The sequence below is a fragment of the Engraulis encrasicolus genome, chromosome 7 (assembly GCF_034702125.1).
Source record: "Engraulis encrasicolus isolate BLACKSEA-1 chromosome 7, IST_EnEncr_1.0, whole genome shotgun sequence".
NCBI lineage: Eukaryota > Metazoa > Chordata > Actinopteri > Clupeiformes > Engraulidae > Engraulis > Engraulis encrasicolus.
The window spans coordinates 50451308-50471307 of record NC_085863.1 but is presented as its reverse complement, the minus strand read 5'-3'; the positions used below and the strand labels follow the sequence as shown (position 1 = coordinate 50471307).

General features: G+C 44.2%; 2 protein-coding genes across 2 annotated transcripts in view; both read left to right on the top strand.

Annotated features, from left to right (window-relative positions):
• The window catches only part of rnf128a (ring finger protein 128a), a 25179-nt gene extending 20051 nt beyond the window's left edge, over positions 1 to 5128 (top strand). Inside the window, exon 7 of the mRNA XM_063203862.1 lies at positions 3370 to 5128. Within this exon, the coding sequence (XP_063059932.1) occupies positions 3370 to 3470 (101 nt within the window). The 3' untranslated portion in view covers positions 3471 to 5128. The remainder of the gene's footprint in view (positions 1 to 3369) is intronic.
• Positions 5129 to 5660: 532 nt separating this feature from the next.
• tbc1d8b (TBC1 domain family member 8B) overlaps positions 5661 to 20000 on the top strand; it is a 40666-nt gene continuing 26326 nt past the window's right edge. Inside the window, exons 1-5 of the mRNA XM_063203861.1 lie at positions 5661 to 5882; positions 12482 to 12592; positions 15197 to 15315; positions 16558 to 16783; positions 18994 to 19234. Coding sequence (XP_063059931.1) covers positions 5756 to 5882; positions 12482 to 12592; positions 15197 to 15315; positions 16558 to 16783; positions 18994 to 19234 — 824 coding nt within the window. The 5' untranslated portion in view covers positions 5661 to 5755. The remainder of the gene's footprint in view (positions 5883 to 12481; positions 12593 to 15196; positions 15316 to 16557; positions 16784 to 18993; positions 19235 to 20000) is intronic.

Below are 20000 nucleotides of genomic sequence, written 5' to 3'. Positions count from 1 at the left end.
TGGCTATTTCACTCCTGCACGTTGCAATACAGTATTTAGATGTGACCTTGATTAATCTCATACCTGCAACACCCTTTGCTTTTTTTAGAATGTTAGGTGTGAGTATGGTACTTTGGATTTAAAAGGCTCTGCAGGCCAGGTGAAAGGGCATCAGTGGACCACATGTGGCTCCCGGGCCTGAGTTTGCCCACCTCTGCACTAGGGGTATACCGTCAACTCAAAGTCTAAACCTTTGTCAATATTGTCCAGCCCCAGGATTGCACACTAGGCCCATTGCAATGTAGCCTAGGATCTAACCATATACCCCGTTATCTCTTTTGCCTCCAACACCTGGGGTCAATCTACTCCAGCTTTGGTAATGGACTTGGGCCATTTTGAAGTGTAACCTACTCCAATCTTAAACCCTTGCCAACTTGCAAACTGAAGTGTACTTTACTCTTTGAACCTGAAATACTCAAAGCTATTCCTCAATATGATGTGCCTTTTGGGTTGACTCCTCCTGCTTACATGCGTGAGGGGTTAAAAGCATAGATTGAATTTGATATGCATTGTGTGCTGTGATCGCAATGGCAAGTGGGAACCACTTAAAACGAATGTACAGGATGAAAACAGAAACGGTTACTACGGTTGCAACAGTTTTGGTTTTGCGAATTTCAGATGACTAGCAAAGCGGCAAGGAGTGGAACTCGCACACCGATAGCCGATGTAGAGGACTAGCAACGCCATGTCCTTTAACCATCAACGCAGTCAGTCATTTTAAAACACAATTGAAGTGTAAAACTTCTCAGTGAGCCATACCCAGTTTATGAAGCGTACCCTTCACAGTAGACTGCACCCTTGAACCAAAGTCTTCTCTCCAGCAGCATTGGCAATGGAGTGCACTAACCACGTTGTGTTGTGTCTCTTAAAATCTGCCCTTCATACCTCACACCTTCCTGTGAAAGGGTGCACAGACCCTTTCACATCCCCGTGTCGACCATGAGGTGCAAGGCTATATACCAACCACAGACTCATCCTCAGTCTTTTGTTATATTATGTCTCATAAAAGACCACATTCCAGCTCCTGTACTGTATATATAACTTGTTGCAAACTGAAGAACCCCTAAAGTAGTGTTTCTCAACTGGGGCTCTACAGCCCCTTAGGGGCCGTTGAGGAGCCCTAATGGGCCGTTGAGAAGGATACAGCTGAGAGGGGGCGGTGCTTAGTTCCTTTGGGGGCCATTGGTCCACCTTGGGGTTCTTCCAGGAACTGCTGTAGTCATCCTCAGACTTTTGTTATAGTCTAGCTTCATAAAAGACCACATTCCAACTCCTGTATATATGTATATATAACTGTGAGCTGATACAGAGTAGGCACATTTTGCACGTAAGCTGTTGCTGGCTGGAATGTAGATTGTCGGTTTTGGTGAGCAGCAGCTGTTGAAAAGTGGAGGACAATGTGCCGCCCATACTATCAGCAGTTAAAATTTCTTCAAAGGTTTATTTTTTTACTGGATAGTGCTGAATCCCACTGAAGCATACAGTAGACAGACACATTGAAATCCCAAGTGTTGAAATACCAGTGGTGTAGTCTACGTAGAACGCGGGTATACGGAGTATACCCACTTCTAAATTTCAGGGATTTCAGTATGCCCACTTCAAATTGATTGACCCATTGTTTTGAATAGCACAAATATATACAGTATACCCACTACAAAAAATGCTCAAATATACAGTATACCCACTTCAAAAAAGTAGACTACACCGCTGTGAAATACCAAGTAAAAGTATGAACGTGCTGTCCTTTGCTTATCCAATTTAGCCATGTTCTACCAGAAGGATGTTTTAAAGCTTGTGTTTATAATCACACACTGGCATAATAGCAAAGGGTTTCCCAGAGAAAGAAAATGGCGTATTTTAGAGAACAGTGCATTACTGTGTGTAATTCAGAAAACCTGGAGAAGTTCATAAGTGCAGGTGTGTGTGTGTGTGTGCACCTTCAGACGGAGGCGTGAAATTCAACTGTGCTTAACACATCTTTCAACGTCAATGTCAGGACAATGTCAAGTGTGTGTGGTGTCTGACCAGCTTCGACCGTCACGTGCCAAAAAAGGCCACTCTTTGCAATTGCAACAGACCACGGTAGGGGAAAAAAAGAAGGAAAACCATTGACCTAGTGCGGTCTTGAAAGGGGGTGAGGGAGACTTGAGAGGATGGTGATCACGTTTCGCTCAGCCTCTTCTGTCTCACTGGAGTAGGACTTTTGTTTTGAGAGTGGACGTCATTCTTGGACACCGAGACGTGTCACGCGTCATGGGTTTGGCATAAAGTGACTGTTTACACCAGGGAAGTGATAGGCCATGAGCTAACTACACTTACAGCCCTCCGGTGCAATTGGGATTGTGTGCGCGTGTGTGCGTGTGTTCTACATGTCCGAACTGTAATTAAGTTCTAACGATAAAAAAATACTTGGTGTTTTTTGGTCACAAAACCAAAAATGCTGTACACATTTTTTCCAACCTCGGTTATAAAACCCCATAATACACAAACATTGATGATTAATGTATAACTACTACTATTTATTTTATAGGTGAAATCAAAGAATGACATTTTACTTGCCTTACTGCAAACTAATGTATTAATGTTCTTAAAGAATGCAGCCTTGAATGTTTTGGGTTCTCATACAGGCAATAACATTGGCTACATAAGTTCTGTGTGCCCTTTTTATACTGCATATAGAGGCACTAGCTGGGCTGAGCTGTCTCCCACAGCCAATCAGAAATGTTCTGCGGTTGCTAAACATTTGCATTCTTCCAACAGGTGATGTTTGTCACCGATAGCGCTTGCTTTTAGCTGAAATGTATTCTTTTGTGAGGGACTATGAATGGCTTGTTTTGCAATGGCTCACATTGCATATTTACCTACTGATTTATATCCTGTTTTAAAGAATGTGAACAAAATGTTCACATTCAGAACAGAGAATAATCTGTAAACAGTTCATTTATGACTTTTAGAGAGATAACAGAGAGCTTCTAGAAAGTTCCTTGGCACAGACCTACTATACCTTTGTACTCTGTTAATTACCGTGAAGATAGACTTCCTTGTTTAATAACACTGTTGTTTTAACCATGTGTAGGCCTGCCATGCGGGACAAACATGGTCTAATGGTTTGGTTTAGGGGTCCTTATGGTCTTTAGATTAGAGGGTCGCAGGACTGAACCTTAACTCTCCCTACCCATCCATCTGAGACGGAAGTGCCCTTGAGAAAGGCACCTAACCCTACATAGCTCCAGGCACTCCAGCTAATATATGCAAACTAAGTTGTATTGGATAACGGCATCAGACAAGTGTAGTATAATGTTATTAATGATTACCCATTGTTGGTTTCAGAGTCCGCACCTGACCTGGGATCCGTGGAGGTGGACATCCAGCCTCATTACGACAACCTTGCCTTTGAGAGTGACGGCCACGGGAGAGAGCCCCGAACATGAGTGCCGAATCTACACACACGTTCTCACACATGGACGCACTCACACACACGCACACAACACACACAAGGAAGACAAGGTAAAGTCTACTTTGAACACAGACGAACTGGAAACTGGATTGAAAATGCTGAGTCACAACAAAACTCAGGTTGGCCTGGAAGTCTACTACTAGCTATGCATATCACTGGAAATATGCCCACACAAATACACACACACACACGCATACAACACAGGTTAACTTAGAGAGAGAGCGCGTGATAGCGAGAGAGGGAGCGAGAGAGGTACCTATGCATATTTCTCATTATTGTTTTTGATATGAAGAGTCTGCAGAGCATCTCTGCTTCAAGGCCTGTCCAGGCTGGAAATTTAGTACACTGTAATTGTATGTGATGTAAGTAATTTAAAAACATATATAGATTTGGATATTTGATTGTCTGTCTGAAATCACTGTGTATTAAGATATGTGTTTTTAACAGCAGAGAAAAAAATCGTCATGCAGATTTTGGATTGTCTGCTTGTATGTTTTAATAATACCATAGTGGTCGATCGCGAGATCGTAGGCCACAAGCCAGAAATTTATATTTGTCGCTTTTTGCTAGCTTTTCTTTTTAGGGTGCATTGTTTGTTTTTTTGTGAGCAAGTATTTGAGAGTGTGTTTGTGATTGTGAGTGACAAAGGAGTGCAAGTGTGGATGTTTCCATTCGATTGGAGTTTTATTTGTTCTTTTCATTTTATGTTAAAAAAAAAAAAAAAAACGAAGCACAGCATTCTGGAAGCCTTAGGACACAGCTGAGTTTCGCTATTTTCTATGTTTGTACAGTGTGCATTCCAGAGATTGTGTGTGTGTATGTGTGAACAAGGCCTTATCACGTTTCTGCTTTCCCCCAAAAAGGGCATTGCTGAATGTGCCCCTGTTGTGTAAACTTGTATAGCGCCCTCTGCTGTCTGTCCTCTGTCACCTACACTGGCCTGTCAGCTACAAGCTACACCACTACAGTGAATTGGATGAAAATGGGTATCATGCAATATCTCAATCAACCTTGACGAACCTTTCAATTTATTGTTTTTTTTAATGTTCTGAAATAGGGATTAGAGTGATTTCTCTTTTCACAACCGTGTACCTATGTCAAAAATGTTTCACCTATTGCTTATGTGAATTTAAAACCCTACTCTTTTACAGGGGTAGATGTTAGTTCTGCTGATTTTTATTATGTAATGCTATACAATTTCAGAAACGTCTCTAAAAGTATTTTCCTGAAAATATATACTTTTTTCCCTTTGCAATACTCACCTGGACTTACTGTTTGTAAGGACGGGTTTTTCCTGTGTACACTGGCTGTGCAGATACTGTGCCTTACAGAGAAATCTAGAAATTATTTCCTTTTATCCAATGACCGATGTGTTTCCACCCTCATTCGATGAAGTTAGTCGTTTCTGCATGCACTTTAAAAGAATGATTTTACTTCTTTGGCCTTTTTTTGTTGTTTTGCTTGAAGGTTCCAGTTCTTCGTAATGAAGAGTTCTTAAAATGCTTTTTGATTAATGTTAAGGGACAAAAGGAATTCTCTCTTTTACATTGTTAACTTGGGGTTATGTTGGGTCTTTGGTAACTTCTATATATTATTGAGAAAAGAAATTAATAAATTCTTGTTTTATGAAAATGGTGTGCAGTGTGTCTGTATTTTTAAAACGGTATGGGAGTAAAATGAATGAAAAATACACTTTAAAAATGTTTGCGATTCATATCACTGAAAAGTGAAATATATATTTGCTCGTATGGCTGGTAATCATGAAGCCTAGGCCTAAGGGGGAAAAAACAACTAATTAAAAATCTAGCAAGAAATCGACTCCACCCTTCTGACTCATGGCTTCGCCAACAGTTTATCAAATGTGTCGACTTGGCTGCAGTTCGCCTAATCGTAAACCCATCATCTTAACCCCTGTATGCAAAACACACCTGAGAAACATCACAAAATGTGACAAGGTCCAAATTTGCAAAGTAAACTGGACTGGGGACAGTTACGAGCCTCGTCTGCCTCGAGACAGAAAACTAAATGGAGCGTAGCACTATGGGTAGTGTAGTTCATAGAGCAGTGGATGCCCTTTCATGTCGCCTCCGGTTGTTTGTGTAAACTACAATCCCAGAAGCTCGCGGAACGTTGACATTGGCGAAATATCTGTCGACGTGGGGAATGGTTCCACGCTCACAACAAATGTCTACTACGGGTACAGCAGCAGGAATGTGTGTAGTGGCATGTTGCTGATTCGATAGTCATTCAGATTTCAGCATGTGGCTTAAACCCGAAGAAGTGCTTCTGAAAAATGCACTCAAGTTATGGGCAACCGTGAAATCCAATGATTATTTCATATTGCAGAGGCGTCGGGGATACGGGGAAGGAAGCGGTGGCTTGGCAGGTAAGCTCGAGCACTAAACGTTATGCTAACACCAGCGGCGAGCTAGCCAACAGCTGGACGGTCACTCAACCACCACTGGAAGTTGGACAGATGAAATGGCATGACTGAAGATATGTCATGTACTAAATGTTGAAACGTTGAAAGCGAATGTCGGTGTTTGTGCGTTCTTGTTTGGCGTTAGGACTGCATCCTCCTTTAATGTGTGCAACAACAAACCCGTTTCTGAAACATGAAACACACAGGGAGGAACAGCGACGTTGACGTTACAAGTTCCACCACATCTGCTCTCATCCAGTGGCAGCGGCGGGCGTTTACTTTGACAGCCGCTTCGGAGTCATGTTTCAGACAGAATGATGTGGTGTCATCGGTACATCCTCCAGGCTTGTCGTGGTAGTTGGTTACATGACAGTGTAGCAGTGCTAGTCCTTGTGAATGACAGCAAAGTGTAATGCTCTGTCAAAAGGTTGTGCGTCAGAAACCCTGATTTCAGTTGTAATCCTGAGAAATGTCAGGATAGCTAGGTCTTGCATCCATGAAAGTGAGAAGTAATGGTAAACGTGTCAGGAGAGATGACCAACGGCTGTGTGATGTTGATGACAACACTGTTGTGAAAATGTTTGTTGTCAATAAGATTTGGCTTTGACCAGAAGCATAAACCTATCACGAATATTGGCAGCAAGCCTGTGGGGATTTAAAAAAAGATTTAAACCTCCGATGCAAGGGCATGCAATGCAATGTAGATACTACATATCTACGCATTCTTTTGAAGACTGGTTGACAGTGTGTTTGTGTGACTATGTTCTTGACTGCAGTTATGTTGTGGTGCTTGTGCTTGACAAATTGCACTGCTCTGTTTCAGACCCAAGCATGACTCTGAATTTCTCTTGCCTGGCCTCCAGCTGTGCTACAGAACTATAATCGTCCTTAATAAGGGGCCATTGGAGCGCATGTGGCCCTTAACTGCTAATCAAGCTGACAAAGTCACTGACATCACCAATGTCCTCCAGTGCAGCCTTTCAGCCCACTCAGTCTTTTCAGCCCAGCTATTGTGCACATCCGGCATCTCACGTTTCCCTGTTTCTTAGAATGGTCATTCATTCCTGTCTGGAATGGAATCTTGGAAAGCATGCCTTTGAAAAAAGAATTGTGTGAAATGCTGATTCAATGTATGGCCTTGGCGATGTCTCTTATGGTGAAGTCACTGCATATGTGCAACCCATCCTTCATGTGACAGGGGATATTTGTGCTCTACAGTCAAAGAGCTGCAGCCAGAGGCAGAGTGAAAAAAACAGTGAACATTGCCATCCAATGAGAGCATACTGTGCAAGCTTGATGGATGCTGGGAGGTTGGAAGGGATTGGCAGTGTTGCTTTACTTTAGTCTGTGTTTTTTTGCTTTTGTTTTTTTTTAAAGAAAACAGAGTAGATTTACAAAACATAAAAACTGAGAGGATCAGTCAGTATGGAGGCCTCAAAGCAGGGGAACGCTGTTATGGGCTTATCTCTCACTAATTCAATTGGCTTGGCTGCCTTGGCTTGGACTGTCTGAGTCAAGCCCTCTGTTTTAGTTTCGGACAAGTTGATTCAATCACCTTCAATAAAATTTGGATCAACAGTCATTAGCTGTGGCCTTAAACCCCAGTCCATTGGAGTCCAGCGGAGCTTGGGCTTTCTATGTCTGCAGATAGGCTCTGTAAAAATGAGCATAGGAAAGCCCCTTGCCTGGCTGACACAAACAACTAGGGATGATTCAACGATATTCAGATTGGATCCCTCTCCATGGTTCGTCTAGGATTGTGGCCATTTCCCAATGTCTAGCGTGCACTCTTCGAAGTGTGTCAGCCTTTGTAGTCACGCCCAGTGATTGGATACTTTTTTGTGAACTCTGCAGAGTATCCAATCACTGTACGTGACTACTGACACACTACCAAGGCTCATACACTTGATGTTTGGAAATGGCAGTGTTTTTAGGCTGTGCTGTTTTCATAATCTTTAACATCATGAAAAAAGGTTGAGAACCACTTGTCGATGACATACTGTATTCTTATACTTCAATGGTCTACGTGTACCGAACTGTGCTTGGCGTACTGAACAGATCCGAAAACCTAAATGATTTAGGCCAGCAGCCGTGCGCCTCAGTAAACATTTTATTTAACGAAGAAAAGAAGCTTTCAAACAACATCAAAACCATTTCTATGTGACCTAAATTGCCTGTGATAATAGATGATGAATGAATGCATGGTGTACCGCCCACCTAATTCAGGCTTTCTTTGTCTGTTTCCCCCTTAATATTGGTGCCAGAGAGATGCAAATGCAGCTCTAAGGTTCTGCCTGCTCACTGGAGTTCTACCTTGTTAAAAAGGCATACCAAAATAATAATAAAAAAGTTAACATTTAATTAACATTTAATATTGCTAGAGGTGCTCCGATTGCTCGGCTGCCGATCATGACCGGCCGATAATGGCCAAAAATAGCCTGATCGGTGATCGGAAAAACATGCCGATCAAAAAACCGATCGAGAGATATTAAATTCCTCACGCAACCATTTGCCTTTACACCTGGCGCTGCATGTAGGCGCTGGCTCTGCACAGCTGCAACTGCACCAAAAGAAGGCATCTTTGCTTGTCTATAACTTTTCGCCATTCCCCCTTCATTTCCACCATTCATAACCATATCTGCATCAACAATGATCTGATTTTCCGATCCATGCGCCGTTTACCTGACAATGTAATTTGCGATTGAGTACTCGCCAGTGAGCCATTTTACGTTATAACCTGTGTAGTTGCCTCGGTCAGCACGCGGCAACTTCACGTTGTCAGCACAAACATGTCAATTATTGTTTTCAAAGTTGTAATTGGCAGTCAGTCGATTAGTTTGATAGTCGCTGAAACACCAAACGGCGACAGATGTGGTTAAAACTTGAGAGAGATTCAGAACGGTAGTGGAGCACTGCAACTGTGGACGGTAACAGAGAGGGGAGGGGCTCTCCTCACGAGGCTGCTCATTTAAAGCGACAGGTTGTTTTTTTTCTCGTATGTGGAAGACTATTTGATGTAATGTTTCAGTTTCAATTCAATCTTAAATAGTTTAGTTATTCTATGCAATAACTTATACATTGATTAATACTGTAGACTGTATTACCAACACTAGTCTGAAAGATAATAATAATAATAATAATAATAATAATAATAATAATAATAATAATAATAATAATAATAATAGCCTAATAATAGACATGTGCAAATTAAGATTGATTGGTTTATGGGCAGAAATGGTATTCAATAAGGATAGTTAATAGGCTATTAAAAAAATAGGAAATCATTTTTGTGATCGGCAATGATCGGTAATCGGCAGATAAAGATTTTTGGTGATCGGTATCGGTGATCGGGCCAAAAAATGGTGATCGGAGCACCTCTAAATATTGCACTTTGTTTTCAGATACCGAGATCAAAAACTGAAACACAACCATAATCATATGTGTGGCCCAAAACAAAAAACGTAGTAATAATCATAATAATAATACATGTATTTTGTATTGCACAATTCATACAAGACATGCAGCTCAATGTGCTTAACCCTGAACTGCACCAAACCGTGAACTGCACTGAACCATGGCATCCTTGCAAACAGCCAAGGCCACAGACCCCCCTTCATGCCCCAGCGACCTCTGCCTTTGTACACAGCTCTGTCTGTGCCAGGCGGAGATGGGCTATGATATTACAGTGTTTTTTGAAGCGCGGAATAATTGATGAAGGGCACTTCTGGGCCTCAGTCAGTAATGTGACACACTTTGCCATGGTATCGCTTGGGGATGCTGGAGGAGGCTGGAGGCAGCCTGCTGGAATTGTGAGTGTAAGCAGAACAGCCAGGCCCCAGTGCCGGAACAATTGCACACAAGGCCCCAGGGCAACACACTGATAGGCCCCCCATATGGCTTGCAAAGGTCATACCGTATTGGCCCGAATATAAGACGTGGTTTTTGTTCTAAAAATAGTACTCTAAAAGGGGGGGTCGTCTTATTTCCGCGCGCTAGACTAAAAACTTTTTTTTTTAACTTTACCTGAATGCGGCCATTATGCTTCACAACAATGACACAAAACTCAATAGCCTTATGGATAGGGCGAGAGATTGTTTTGTCCATATCAAATGTGCATATGCTAACTGCTTCGTGATGAGTGTTGCACCGCCCGTCTATCAACTGTCAATGTCAACGCGATGCGGGCCGACAATGCGAGGGGGAAAACACAACAGTCAATCGCGATGCGTTGCTCTGTTTTTATTTGTGTTCGGTTTTACAGTCTCATCAGGAAAGCTTTGGTTGTTCTCTCTGGTCACCAGTACAACTTGAAACTAAAGAAATGAAGGGTGATTTGATGAACAACCTGTAGGCTAAGTTTTGGATGCTGTCATCAGCCAATGAATGGTCATTCATGTGCGCGAGGGAGCGGCGCCTTGACAGGTGGTGCCTATTTGACGATATCCCTCACAACAATACAGCGACAGAGAGTAATGGTTAGGGCAAGAGATGGTCTTGTTCATATAAAATCACTAAGAGTTTTACCCTTGGCACGAAATGAATGCCAATCGGACTTCTAATGTCAACGGTGCTGATAGGCAGCGCATGGGTTTCAAATGCAATGCGTCAATCTGCTTTTGGTCACGTTCGGTTTCTACAGTCCAACGGAAAACTTTGGATGCATAAAATGAACGGCGATTTGGCGAGACGGCTGCTGGTTAGATATTGCTGTCAACAAAGCATTTTGCCAAAATCTGTGCATTGCACAATAGATAGTCTATCTCTACTGGACTGGTTGCCTGGCTGGTGCAGACTGATGCTCTGCGAGTGTAGTAGGCCTATGGAATGTTGTGTCGCACTTAGAACAGTCACACCCAGGCGCCTGTACAGTAGGTGCCTACTGGCGCTTGTCAGGTAACCACTGAAGTGAGCAAAGAAAGGAAAAGGGTATGAGTAGCTATCTGTAGTTTTTTATCATGAAAATTACATTGTGAAATTTGTTCTATGTAAAAAGCCTAAGCTTTTCCAACAAATTAAAAATTGCATTTTGAAAGAAGTTTCCAATGTGAAACTAAATTTAGTCTTCAAAAAACTTTTTTCCCCAAAACATGAACCTGAAAAGTGGGCTCGTCTTATATTCGGGCTAATACGGGGTAATAGGGCCCCCATTACTAATACAGGAGTGCCCTGGGCCCAGGGGCAAATGCCCTGCTTGCCCCCTATAGCTCCACCTCAGCCATACGGCCTGCAAAGGTCAAAATAGGGCCCCCTATTACTAATACAGGAGGGCCCAGGTGCAAATGCCCTGCTTGCCCCCCTTTATAGCCCCGATCTGCCAGGCCCTTCTGCCTTACTTGCTCGCTGGGCTGGCTCTCTCGCTTGCATGCCTCTCATCCCCCTGTGTAATATGCTCCAAGCGCCTGCTACTCTGCTCTCTCATCATAACACTGACAAAACTGGCAAGCAACGCATTCAGCGTGTTTCTAATCCCTGCTGCGACAATGCAGATGCTGGATCTGGTGCTGACAAAAGTAGCAAGTTTTTAAAGGTCACATTTGTCTACAGTGCGACGTGATGTTACACGACTTGTCAGAAAGTAGTGCTGATGCTCACCCATAAATGGGGTGTGGGTGTGTGTGTGTGTGTGTGTGTGTGTGTGTGTGTGTGTGTGTGTGTGTGTGTGTGTGTGTGTGTGTGTGTGTGTGTGTGTTCGTGCGTGCGTGCGTGCGTGCGTGCGTGCGTGCGTGCGTGCGTGCGTGCGTGCGTGCGTGTGTGACGTAAGCCACTACTAGAGTGACCTTCACAGGGCTGTGTTAGTGAGCAGGTCTGAGTGCAACTCTCTGGCAGGAGTTGCTGTGGCGGTCATGTGGATACATACGCCCTTCTCATTTCTCACTGTCTCCTTCCTGCTTCCTGACACTCCTGTTCCCCTCCCTCCCTTTTCTCTCTCTCTCTCTCTCTCTCTCTCTCTCTCTCTCTCTCTCTCTCTCTCTCTCTCTCTCTCTCTCTCTCTCTCTCTCTCTCTCTCTCTCTCTCTCTCTCTCTCTCCTCTCAAGGGTCTGTCTAGGAGAACTGTGGTCAGCACAGTGGTTTGGCTGGTTTTCGACAAGAGATTTATATTCCTTTCTTTTTTTCTTTCTTTCTTTTTTTCTTTCTTTCTCGTGGATGTTGGCACTTCTGGCAAAATCAAAAATGTGTTGTTGCGTAAATTATTTTAGAGGTTTCACATTAGGTTAAGAATCACTCAACAAGGTAAAGAGCCACTCAAACCAACAAGGTTGTAGAAGAGCACTCCTCTGTGGATGTGATGGCTGATCAATAAACAATCAGTCATAAAGTGGATCAATAAACCACTCAATTCAGTTCAGTTCAATTCCCTGGACCAGCTCCTTCCCTCCTTGATAAACCCCATTTCCCAGTAGCCTTGGCATTGACCTTTCTTCTTCTTCTTCTTCTTCTTCTTCTTCTTCTTCTTCTTCTTCTTCTTCTTCTTCTTCTTCTTCTTCTTCTCCTTCTCCTTCTCCTTCTCCTTCTCCTTCTCCTTCTCCTTCTTCTTCTTCTCGTCTTGTCTTCCCCTGCTGCAGGGCTCCTGGTGGGCACCTTGGATGCCGTGCTGGACTCCACTGCCAAGGTGGCACCGTTCCGCATCCTGCACCAGACCCCGGACTCGCAGGTCTACTGGAACATAGCATGCGGTAAGCAGTAGCAGGCAGGGGCCAGCGTCAACACCTCGCCCTTCCACCCTCCACTCATTCACCCCTCCACTTCTCCACTCCTTCGTCACTTCACCTCTCCATCACTCCACTTCATTCCTCCATCCTCCATCCTTCCCATCTACACTCCTTCACTCCTCCCTCCAACACTCCCCACACCTTTCTGTCCTTCCAATCGTCCACTCCCCCATCCATCACCTCTCCACATCCTGCGCCCTTCCAACCCTCCACTATACCATTCCTCCACCCCTCCACTATAGCATCCCTCGCTCCACCCATCCACCCCTTCACTCCTGCACCCCTCAGTCCATCCATCCCTCCAGCTGCCCACCCTTCTACATTTTTGCCCCGGCAGAAATTTAAAAGGAACCCTTAAACTCCACAACAGTTTTCTTCAAACAAACGAGACTTCACTGAGTCTGTTTGAATGAACTTTGTGGCAGGTTTTTTTTTTAACTTTTTGAGCCTGGCATTGACACCAGTGCTCCAGCCCTCTCTTTCTCCTCTCCTCCTACCTCACAACCATCCCTCGCCACTGTCCTGCTACCTCACAAATAGGCTCTCCGTTTGTCAAGCGAGTGATAAAGCACACAGAGAAATATGTTAAAATGTTCCCCGGCCAGACATTCCCGCTCCAAATGCCTTCAGTCAATATGTGCTGTATTATGCGGCGCTCTGGAGCTGAGAGCAGTCAATATTTATACAGCAGTAAAAAGCAGACTTACAGGACTTGCCTGAAGCAAATGAGGTCTTATAAAAGGTGTCTCATTCGGTGTGTTCATTTATCTTTCATGTCAGCGGGAGGAGGTGTAATGGTGTGGTGTGTGTTGCGTTTGTGTGTGTATTAATGTGTCGTTTGGGTTTTGTTGGTGTGTGTTGTATGTTAATTTTGTTGCCTGTGTTGTGATGGTGTGTGTTGTGTTGTTGTGTGTGATGGTGTGTGTTGTATAGGCTAGATGTGTGGTGTGGGCTGTGCTTGTTGATACGTACTATGTGTGTTAAGTGGCATGTTAGTTTGTGATATGTTTTGATGTGATATAGCAGTGTGTGTTTGTTGTTAATGTGTGGAAATATTGATATGTGTGTTATGTTTATTTGTGGCTTGTCTCCTTTTTGGAGGGGGAGTGCTGCTTTTTGTTTTTTTGGGGGGGTTTTTCTGTTTATTTGTTTATCGCTGTGTTGATGTGCGTTTGTTTAGGGTAAGTAATGCAGAGATGCTTTACAAATCCCAAAGGAAATAAAGGAAATGTCTGTATTGATGTGGGGGACGTTGGGGAGCCCTTGGGAGACATTGAGAAGGATACAGCTGAAGGGGGGTGTGCTTAGTTGCCATTGGGGGGCATTCATCTGTTTATTCTTTTAATTCTAAGAAGGGCTTTGACAGGCTTATAATGAGGGCATTGAGGGGCTCATGGTGAGGTCAAGGGGGCGTTTGAGAACCATTGTGTTAAAGTGTTTCGGTCTGGCTTGGTGTTTCTCATGAGGTAGTGAAGGGGAGATTGCCAAGCTCACTGCTGTCGTCTTTGTTATGTCGTGTTGGTGTCATGTTAATGTGTACATCAGTGTGTGGTTTATGTGTTGATGATGATGTGTTAATTGGTGAATTGATGTGTGGTTGGTGTGTTGTCTGATGCTATGGTCCCCAGGGGCCAGAGAGGGGGAGATTTCCCACCCCTGGGAGTGGCTATGATGTGTTAGTGTGTGTATTTTAATGTGTGTGTATGTTAATGTGTGTTGATGTGTTAGTGTGTGTAGTGTATTGATGATGTGTGGGTCATGTGTCCCTCAGGAGTGAGCGAGGGGCAGATTGCCCACCACTGGGAGTGAATGGGATCCGGGTTGCCAGATTAGGCAGATGATTTCCAAGAAATGCTCAAAACCCACTAGAAGCACTAAACTAAATCCCCAATTCTCTTGATTTCTTGGGCCATAAATCAACAGTACAACCTGCCAAAATTGCCTTTTTACCATTTTTTACCCGCACCCGGGAGTCCACCCAATCTGGCAATCTGTGATGTGATGTTAGCAAAGATGTTCTTAGATCCATCGTCTCTGGTGTTAGTGTGTGTATTGATAATGTGTGGTTTATGTGTTCCTCGGGTGCCAATGAGGGGGAGATGACCCACCACTAGGAGTGGCTGTGATGTGATGGTGTGTGTATGTTAATGTGTGTGTATGTTAACGTGTGTATTGATGTGTGGTGTATGTGCCCCTCAGGGCGAATGAGAGGGAGATTTCCCACCACTAGCAGTGTGTGATGTGGTAGTGTTTGTATGTTAATGTGTGTTGATGCATTACTGTGTATATTGATGATATATGGTGTATGTTTTCCTCAGGGGCGAGCGAGGGGGAGATTGCCCACCACTGGGAGTGGCTGTAATGTGTTGGTATGTGTATGTGTATGTGTATGTGTGTATGTTAATGTGTGTGTATTGATGATGTGTGGGTTATGTGTTCCTCAGGGGCGAGCAAGGGGGAGATTGCCCACCACTGGAAGTGGCTGTAATGTGTTGGTATGTGTATGGTAATGAGTGTGTATGTTAATGTGTGTGTATGTTATTGATGTGTGTTGTGTGTGTTCCTCAGGGGCGAGCGAGGGGGAGATTGCCCACCACTGGGAGTGGCTGCAGCAGAACATCATGAGGACCCTGTCTGTCTTCGACTCCAGCGATGACATCACCAGCTTCGTCCAGGGAAAGATCAGAGTAAGACAACCTCTCCCATTCAGCCACCTTGGGTTCCTTGAAATGCGCTATTTAAAACCAAGTTATTATTATTATTATTGTTATTATTATTATTATTATTATTATTATTATTATTATTATTATTACCAACCCTTCAAATGACCATTCGGCATACTTTGATCAGAGTAAGACCCCTGCCCCCTCTCTCCATCTGTCAGGTAAGACCTAAGGCATACTGTAGATGATGGCATAGACAGTACCGTCATATTGTTGACGAAAGAGGTGTGTGCTGTGCACATGGAAGAATTAGCCCTCTAAACCACAGTGCCCCTCGCCATATATGTATTGTGTCATCTTTATTCAGGGCCTGATTGCGTTATTAGTAGGTTTGTGGTAAAAGCATCCCTCCATCAATATCTACTGTCTTGTGTGTGTTTTTGTTTCGTCTTAATTAAGGGTCAGATTGCGTTGTTGGAAAGTTTGTGATAAAACATCCTTTCATGAAAGTGAAATGAAAGCCCAACTGGGGAACTCCTTTGTCCCATTGTCATTGTGACACAGCACTCCACAGCACACAAATGTTCACTGCGCACAACGAAATTGCATGTATGCCTCACCTGTGCAAGTGGGCAGCCCCCAATCGCATGCAATGTGGCAGGACGATATCATGCTCAGGGTACCTCAGTCATAGAGGATGGGGGAGAGCACTGGTTAATTACTGGCAGGTCGGGAGTCAAACCGGCAACCTTTGGTCTACAAGTCTGACTCCCTAACCGCTTACCCAGGACTGCCCTACCATCACCATCAATATCTACTGCCACAGTTCCCCTCGCCGTATGTATAATAGAGCTTGAAATCCTCCGATTTCATGGGACTTCCTAGTGTTTTTAGCGGAAAAATGCATGTAATCCAATGGCGGTATTAAAATGATATTTAGTTCCCCTTTGAATTGTGCCACAGGCTTCACATATTTTGTTTCTGATATTTGTTTATAATTTTTCGTACCAAACACCAAACGAGTTAGAAGGATGTGTTTTTTTCTAATTTTTCATGCAGACGGCCTCGAAAACAAAATATTGATACTTCTGCATGAAAAATCTAAATTTCTCTCCTTAAACAGCATATTTGTAGCCCAATGCATATAATGACTGGAATCAGAAGATATTTACTCGCTACCATGCTGGAAGATGGTCAGCTAAGGACCTGTGAAATGCGGAACCAAGGGGCGGGACTTTCAAGCTCTATTGTGTCGTCTTTCTTCAGGGTCTGATCGCGGAGGAGAGCAAGGCGAGCCTGGTGGCGGAGGACGACCCAGAGAAGTTCCGTGAGGCGCTGCTCCGCTTCGAGTCGTGGTTCTCGCTGCCCGCCAAGGAGAAGCTGGTGACCTACTACTCGTGCAGCTACTGGAGGGGCCGCGTGCCCTGCCAGGGATGGCTCTACCTCAGCACCAACTTCCTCTGCTTCTACTCATACCTGCTGGGAAACGAAGGTGAGTAGGGGGAGAGAGAAGAAGAAAAAGAGAGAAGGAAGACTCAGTAGGGGATGAGAGAGGATAAGGAAAAGAGAAAAGGAAGAGGCAGTAGGGGAAGGAATATGGATTTATTTTCCTCTGCTTGTAGCCATACCTGCCGGGCAATAAGGATGAGTGGACCGAAGTGGAGATGAAGGTTGGGGTGGAAATATAGACAGAACGGATGGATGGATGGATGATCCCTTACAGTCCTGTGAAGCAGAGGTAGAGCTGGCCTCTTTTATTTTGATGATACCCCTACAGACTGCCAATGAAGTCTAAAGGGTGGTTTATGCCTCCAGTCCAGCGTCCCTGCGTCGTAATGCAGTGAGCCGCGCAGTTAACGTAGTGAAGCCCCCCCCATCACGCAGGTACTCTGGGGCACCTCCCCAAAATTGTGTCTCGACGCAGGGAGCAACGGCGTGAAAGGGCGAAAATAGGTCTCTGATTGGTCCTCTCGACCAGCCTGCTCTGTCCTCGAGTCGAGAACAAGCGCTACTTCCTTGTTCTAACCTTCGTCGGTCTACGGACTGTGAGCTCTTCATTAAATAAGTTGCCCGTGCTTTGTTGTTTGATTTATTTACACGAACCAAAGACAACACATGCGCTTGCAAGTTACGACGCTGAAGTTATTTGGACAGTTGAACAGTGGTTCCGAGGTCGAGGAAACATTCCGCTTCGTCCTCGACAAATGAGCCACTTCTTTGTTCCAAACTACCACTGTGGCTGCCAGTGCGATCAAACATGCACGTGATATAAAGATTTAATGTTTCATTTTCATTCTCGTCGAGTCTGTGATGCTAAAAAACAACCGACACGTCTAGTTTACTCTTTGTATTGAAGGCAGTTTCAGCGTGGAATGACATCGCGCAGACCGTGCTTCAAAACAGGGCATAAACCAAAATTAACTGCATCATGGCTGCGACAAGCTCACTCTGTGGCACAAGTAGGAAGCATAACCCGCCCTTTAGGCCCAATCTCAATTTACCCCTTGGCCCTACCCCTTACCCCTCCCCCTCCATTTTGTGTAGGGGTAGGGGTATCCCAATAATCGTTAAGGGGGAGGGCTTTGTAGCCCTCAAAAAGGAGAGGTTGGGACAGGCAGACTCCGTTTGGAGGGGTAAGGGGTAGGGGTAGAAAAATACCAATGGGATTCGGCCTGGCAAACAATAACATGGAACCTGCTAATTGAACGACTCTGGAAAACACATTGAAATGTACTAAATGGATTATATGAACTAAGTAAGGAATAAGGTCCACGTATTGGAAATGTGTTCAAAATGATGTGATATTTCATATTGCTCATCTTTTCCTCTCCTTTTATGTACTTTGTTTCATGCCACAAAATCAGCATGACATTTCCACTGTCTCGCCATGCCATGTCCCCAGTATGGACGTTCCTTGCCGCTAATTTCATGATTTAAAATCAAAATGACATTTCAACCAGCACTAGTCTTATCTTGTCTTATCTTGACATTCTTGGCCAATTATTTCACCACGACACAAAAGGAAACGAAAATTACGTTTCAACCATCTTCCCTTGCCATTATCGTCCCTCCAGTGAAGCTAGTCATCTTCTGCCTTGTCTTGTCCAGAGTGGACATTCTCTGCCATTTCCATGTACATGCATGCCATGATACAAACCCAGAATGACATTTTCGAGCATCCTCCTTGTCCTCTCTTGTCTCCTGTTTCTGGTGTAAGGTTGGCACCTTGCTGAGCAGCCTCTCCCACTGGTGTGTGAATGGGTGCCTGTGAGGCATACATACTTTTATTAAATGTTTTGAGCACTCGCCTCAAACGAGTATGGAAGTGTTATATAAATCCTCACTCTCATGTCACTCTCATTTACGACCAGTAAAGCTGCTGTTGACCAATTTATTTCATGGCTCAAGATCAATTTCTTCCCAAGGACATTCTTTGCGGTTCGTTTTATGACTCAACATGAGAATGACCTCTCCCTTTCTTTTCTCGTCTCTGCAGAGACGCTGGTGGTCTCTTACCTTGTCGCAAATTAATCATGTCACAGCCAAACCAAAATTACATTTTTACAATCTTCCCTTGCCTTTGTTCCCCCTCCCCCTCCCCCTCCAGTGAAGCTGGTAATCTCTTACCTTGTCGCAAATTAATCATGTCACAGCCAAGTCAAAATTACATTTTTATCATCTTCCCTTCCCTTCCCCTTCCAGTGAAGCTGGTGATCTCGTGGGTGGAGATCAGCCGTCTGGAGAAGACGTCGAGCGTGCTGCTGACGGAGAGCATCCGGGTGGTGTCGGGCGGAGAGGACCACTGCTTCTCCATGTTCATGCACCTGCAGCAGACCTTCCTGCTTATGGAGCAGCTGGCCGACTACGCCGTGAGACGCCTCATCGACAAGGAGACGTTTCCCGCCGACCACATGCTAGCAGACCCTCTGCACATCACCAAGAGGTATGTACTGTACACTTGAAAAAAGTTGGTTAAACCCAGCACATTCTAAAAACGTCTGAGCTGGGAACAGGACAACCATATGACAAGATAAAAAATGTAAAAAGTATGCTTCAACCCTGGATTTTTCTGCTCCCATTTTTTGTTTCACGTCTGAAGAAGGGTTGTCACCCGAAACGCTATGGGAGCAGAAAAATCCTGATTGAAGCAGACTTTTTTCATTTTGTATCATGTACCGTATACATCTAGTAGACAACTGATCGACAAGGACTTCCCTTGTGATCTGATGCTCGCAGACCCACTGCACATCACCAAGGGGGGGTGTGGGTCAATGACATTTAGTGACATGACATGACAGTAGTGGCACACGGCAGGGGGGTGTAGTCACAGATTATGCCGCTGTTGTATGGATTAAATGATTTTTTGTTGTCATTAGTGGATTATCTAAGAAGCATATCCATTGCAGTAGTACAGTAATTACCGATTACTAATTCATTTAAGGGCAGTATCTGGTTGTACCACTTGACGTCTGGGCCCATGACAACGTCATTGATCCATGTACTGCAGGCGTCACCAACGTGGTTCCCGAGAGCGCCAGGTTGCCCTCCAGGAGCTTCTGATGTGCCCACCAAGGATGTTTGTAAACAGCGACGACTATAAGATTTTAGTCACAGTTAATGTTTTTCTTAATTCAAATACGAGATTACTTCTTTATAACCGATAAGCAATTTATCATAAAATCATAGTGTGATTTGGGAATTAAGTCAAG